This window comes from Chinchilla lanigera, unplaced genomic scaffold (genome assembly GCF_000276665.1).
Source record: "Chinchilla lanigera isolate Chin_1 unplaced genomic scaffold, ChiLan1.0 scaffold00038, whole genome shotgun sequence".
Lineage (NCBI taxonomy): Eukaryota > Metazoa > Chordata > Mammalia > Rodentia > Chinchillidae > Chinchilla > Chinchilla lanigera.
In genome coordinates, this window is record NW_004955439.1 from 3350680 (window position 1) to 3356679 (window position 6000).

The 6000-nt window shown below is 45.2% G+C and overlaps 1 protein-coding gene across 2 annotated transcripts in view; it reads right to left on the reverse strand.

Moving 5' to 3' along the window:
• Fndc1 (fibronectin type III domain containing 1) overlaps positions 1-6000 on the reverse strand; it is a gene marked incomplete at its 5' end in the record, with an annotated part of 104829 nt that extends 98829 nt beyond the window's left edge. For both annotated transcript variants that reach the window (XM_013517412.1, XM_005390511.2), the window contains 1 exon segment: positions 5922-6000. In XM_013517412.1, the coding sequence (XP_013372866.1) occupies positions 5922-6000 (79 nt within the window).

Consider the following 6000-nt stretch of genomic DNA (forward strand, 5'->3'; position numbering starts at 1 on the left):
TCAAAGAATAAAATGAGTAAGTCAATATAGAAACAACCCAAACAAATGAACAGAAGCATCGCCTGCCTCTCCGGCCTAAGGCTAGCACAGTCTACCCCATGGGACTGTGCACCACCTCCCATGAACCAGGAACATGCCAGAACATGCCACACAGTGGCACTCCTTCAGTGACAACCACTGGATCTTCCTGAGCTTGATGCTGCCCCCCTGTTTTATCCTGAATGTCGCCACTTCTCCAGGGTGCCACCATGCAGGCACTATCCAGAATACCCCTGGCTCCTCACATGTGCCTCCCCATGTGTGGCACCGTCTGCTTCTCCAACATGATTGTACTTCTTTGCCATCTTTAATTAATGCCTGTGCCTCTTCAAAACCCAGGCTTGACCTTCCAGTTAATTCACCTCCAAAGCACCTGTGTTGAATAGGAAGACTTGACATGACAGCTTAGACAGGGCATGGCCTGTAGGAGCTGACTGGGTAACTTTTAACAGGAGCCACCAGATAAAGGATGCTTCCTGCTGGGAGACCCTTGTTTACAGCCATGCAGCAAGGCTGTTCTGCAACAATCAGCAGATTTACTGCAACTTTATCTTCAGCTAAGCCCTACTCAGTTCAACACACTTCAGTATGTGGCAGAATCATTTCTTAACAGCCATCAGCAAGGTGATGAGAATTGCCTCAGCACAGTCCACAGGAGAGACATGAGGATATCACACTCACAAGGTAACCATAAAAATCTAATGAAATAGCACACAGAGAAATGTAAACTGCACAGCACTTCAAACCACAAGTTATTATCAAAAGGAAATGAAAACATATATGTGGGAACTGCTCCTAAAGATTAAAATAGAATTACGTAGACTTTCTTTTGATAACACATCGATTACAATCACAATGATGCCACAGCGGAGACATTTCTGCTCTGAGTAGGAGACCTCAGTAGAAAAACGTACATCTTCTAATCTAGACCATTATTAGCCCTCAAGTTATTCTGCTATACTTATAAATGTAGTATTATATATTACATGTTATTATTAGACTAATTTGTGTTATTTTCCGTTGATACAAAAATAAACTTTGAGAGTAGAGGGGAGACACTGAAAGGGACAGGTCCACCTGGGCTAAGGAAGCAGCTGCCGAGGTTATGGACATGTGTCTCTTTTCCTCACCCTATCTTCCAGCTGTGCCAGGCTTGGCCTGAGCCGGCAGAAGCCCCAACAGATAATGGGCTCCTGCAGTTGCTATTAGGTCTTGGTTTCAAATTCCTTTCTTGTTAATGTTTAATTGAAAATTGCTAAAATGCAGTCATGTCAACTCTTGGTAATCTGTGCTTCCCAACTTAATATATAAAGGAAGCCCCCAAACAAAATTGCAAAAAAGGGAACTCTTAAGGGAAAAACGCACCAGAAAACTGGACATTTGTCCTAATTTTCTTCTCTTTGTAGAAGCCACGGGTACTGTATAGCTAAGTACTTCTCTCCAACTCGCTTCAGTGGAAGCCTAGCTGGGCCCGCGGGAGGTGGAAACCCTTCCAGAAAGCCAATAGCGCCCCCTATGGGTCATGGAACGCAAGCGTTACCTCCCATCCGGTCAGGGAGGATGCTGCTGTCTTCAATTCAAGCTTAACTTTTAAAAGGAGGAAAGAAAGAGGATGCTCCTCCATATGAACAAATAATAGCATCCTGCTGACAAGTGCTCTAACATACACCTACTAATGCTGGTAAAATATGTAGACAAAATGATGATCACATCCCCTGGTGACCTCATTCTCCCTAAAGTCAGCAGTTTTCAGTCGGCTGTGTATCCCAACGTAAATATTCTACACTTACACATACACACATTCCTTTCGCTTTTACTTTTATAATTTTAAATATCCACCTCTGTATTTTCTAGCTGAAATAAAATCTTCTGAGATCGTATGCTTGATTATAACCCAACACAATCCTAAATTTCATAGGAATAATGAAAAGGGGTCCACTCCCTAATCAGCCAAGGGCAAAAGGGGTCTCACTTGCAGCATTTGCTTCTAGGCTTTCTCTCTCACGCCTCAAGGTGAGCAAAATCATGGTCCCCTGGGATGTCCTAATCCTATTCTGCAGAGTGAAGAATGTGGACACTTCTAAAGGCCAGAAAGGCAGAAAGACTGTTCCCCTAGGCCTGCGGAAGGAACACAGCCTTCGGGATCTAATCCAGGGAGAAGCATTTTGGACTTCTGACCTCCAGAGGTATAAAATAGTAAATTCATCTTGCTTTAAGCTACTACATTTGTGTTCACTTGCCACAGCAGCAATAGGAAATGGATACTCCTGTCCTACTCTTTCTGTCTGTCCTTTTACAACCTAATTGTAGATATGAATGATCTTGGTAGAACAGATGGATGACACTCTGAACTGTCTGGTGGTGACTTTCCAGATAAGTCACTAGGCAGTCCTATTCTAGTCTCTAATTTCACACTAATGTATTCCATGCTCAAGTAATAGGTAAAACAGGTCTTCCACCTGCTGGCCTCCAATGAATGAGATAAAAGAAAGGGGTGCATTCACCACTTGCTCTCAAAGGAGGCAGGAGTGGGGAAACCCTGCAAAGTTGGAAGCAGGTTGGCTCACAGGAAAGATTCTAAGGGCTTCCACAGATGAAACAAATCGCCATTCCCTGGGCCTATCCATAAGTGAAGACCACTAGCTCAGGACCACGAGCGGATCAATGATGCTGAAATTCAAACCCAGACTTTTTTTCTTTTATCCTAATTTCCTCTGTGCATACCAGTAGCTCTTGTACTCTTTGGCCTCTGGATTCCTTTCTACTCTTAAACGTATAAGGATCCCCACAAGGGTTATGTTTGTATGCATTTTTATCTGTCCTTACCTACTATGATAGAAATTAATTTAGGTCAGTGATTGCAGAGCTTGCCTCACATGCATGAGGACCTGAGTTCAATTCCCAGTACTGCAAAAGAATTAAAAACTAAAATAAAATATGTATTTTAACTCATTTTTAACATAATAAGTTCTTGGATGTTGACATAAAAGCATTTTTATAAAAAATAACTATATTTTCCAGAACAAAACAAATAGTGATGAGAACACTGTTTTTACACTTAGTCAAATCACTTTAACAGAAGATGAAAAAGTATTTTAATAGTCTTTTCAGATAATTTTGATAAATATGGCATTCCACATAAAAAAGCAGCAAGTTCAATTCACAACTGTATCCCACAGGTGCTTTTCCCTGGAGTTACGACTGAACTTTAGGTAGTGAACCAAACTGCTTTATGTGTCCTTCCCATTTCTCTACACAGAATATTTTAAAAGATGCATTCAGGGATAGAGACCTGGCAAGATTAATAATCTTCATGCATTCTTAAGTGAAACTTCACATCTTTCTTAACTGCAAAGGCCTAAAAACATCGTGACTTCTAGTGTAGCACAGTAACCCTGCACTGATCCACAACTGGATACCAGCAGTTTTGCCCACTAAGCTTTTATACCATCAGTGCAAATGTCAACACAAAAGAAAAGGCAAATAGCATCCCAGTGTTACTTTAAAAATAACTTTGACCCTGGGGTTCCCTGAGTTTTTAAACTTTAAAGAAGCAAATAAAAATTATCCAACACTACCCCAGATACCCGCTGTAAATGCTATGGGAATCCACATGTTTTTAGAAAACTATATCAGACTGGCAAGCACCATCCTGTTAATATTTGCATGCAAACCGTGGTAGGAAGGGGTGTGGTATGATGGGGGAGTTGGCATTCCTTGCTTATTTTGCTGTGTGTTTTAATTAACCCTAATGTGTTAATTGAGCCTGTGTGTTTTAATTTGCTCCTAAGTTTTGGGGCCTTTTTAGCCCTTCATTGTACCCTGTAAATCACTTCTACTGTAAGGATGGTTCCTCTGGAGTTATCATGGTCTATCACTATTAATGTGGCTCTGGGTAATTTCATTACAGAGATTCTGGCCCCAAAGGTGGAGAGTCAGGGCTGGCACAAGCAGTTTGCTGGATCCATACATTAGTTCAACCAGCAAGAAGAAACAGTGTGCCCACAGCCTTGCCAACAGACCTAGATCACAAGTTCAGAGCAGATCAGCGGCAAAAGCGCCTGCCTGGCAAGCGCAAGGTCGTGAGTTCAGTTCCCGGTACCGGAGAAAAACCAAAAAAAAAAAACAAGTTCAGAGCAGAAACTGCAGCAAGAGAGATAGGAAGTCTCCCCAAGGAGCCCACGAAGTAACGTGCCCACAGTCTCTTCCCCACCATGAGCAGCTATGCCTAGGTTGCTAAATGTTTCTTTCCTTCTATTGATTTAAATGTAGTAAACACTCTTTTTTAAAATGTGCTTTGTCCTCCTTTGTCCATTTCAAGTCTGGTCATCATTGTACTGCAATCCCACGTCAACACAGTAGAGAGAAGTGCCAACAAGCGTTCCAGCCCTCACATTCCACAGCTCAGTGATTTACAGAGCAGAAGGAAAAGAAGGAGCAGTTCACCACACCACAGGATTCTGGAGCTTCACAATCAACCCTGACTTCAGCCATGCTCAAAAGCAACGCACTGGGCAGGGAGCAGAATTTAAAAGGAATAAAACTATAAGCCCCACAAAGCTCATATAGCATCTGTCCTGGTCTCAGTATTTTCTGATGCAAAAACTCTTTCAACATTCTGAAAACTTTTAACACAGGAAAGCAAAAGCCATAGGATGTAGGTGGGGACGTTGGAAGATTTTAAAACAGTTTACTTCTGTCAAGCACTGTACAAAATATGCAGTGAATGCTTTCTAGAGATCACTCACAGGAGGCAGAAAGACTACACAGTTTGTATGACCTTTTATGAAAAAGTGGCATTTGGCGTCAGAAAACTTGGCAAAAGCCCGAAAGCAAGCAATATGCATATAACTACCAAAAATCACTAAGCGATTTTTCTTCCTTAATCTTTGAAGAAACTAACTGGCATCCTGAAGCCACTAGCATCATAAAACAAGCAGTAGCCCTCATTGGAACAGTGTCTGAATTTTTACAACCCAGTTGGGAGCGTATCATACCAACAAAAATGTGTACTTATTAGATTACTATAAAACTGATACAAATAAAAGCCACACAGCTTCAAGTGTGAAACTGAATGCGCAGGAGGTGGAAAGGAGAGATACCAACGACATAGGGATGAAAACCCTACCGCAAGCTTTCTTTGCGTGGAATCTAAGGGCACATTGGCACTTTTTGAAAAGCACTGCTTCCAAAGAAAGGGTCCATCTGGCTCCAGCCTCAGCTCTGGGGAAGGGTGAGGTTCTCTGGGACCGATTTCCCCACCTGGTTCTCCATCCTCTCAAGTCGGGAATTCTCCCTAATCCCAAATTCCGCCTGGGCGCGCGGGACTGCAGCGCTAAGAGCGAGGCTGGTCCTGGAGCGCAGAGACTTCGGAGCGCGCGGCTGCCCGGGTCCAGCTCGCAGCCTTTCCCTGGCCTCCCCCTGGTCCGCTGCGAGCCCCCGCCAACAGCCCTCCTGCCTCGAGACAGGTGAACGCGAGCAAAGAGGATGCTCACCTTTGCCCCCGGGGAAATTCTGGGCAGGGAAAGGCAGCTCCGCAAGCACCCCCCCTTGCCACGCCAAGAGCCGTTTTTCCTGCCTTTTCCTTTGCCCTTGCCTGACTCTCCCCGGGGCACACTCACAGGGCTCAGTACCCCGACGCCAGGCATAGTTAAACACCCACGTCCCCTGGCGCCGACGGCGTTCCCACTCCCTGCCCGGGCGCAGAGCGCCCAGTGCCGACTCCGCGCGCCCGGACCCCCACGATTAGGACGCGCAGGTTAGTGACACGACACGAAACCAGGACAGACGAGGCGGCGGTCCCCAGAGCGACAGGCGGGACGGACAGAGCAGCAGCGAGGAGGGCGCCCACAGCCAGGCGGCCGGGCGGGCGCTGCGCGTACCTGGGTCCCCCGTCGAGGACGCGACGGGGAGCAGCAGGGCCAGGAGCAGCAGCGCCGCGCAGGACAGCGGGCGCGGAGC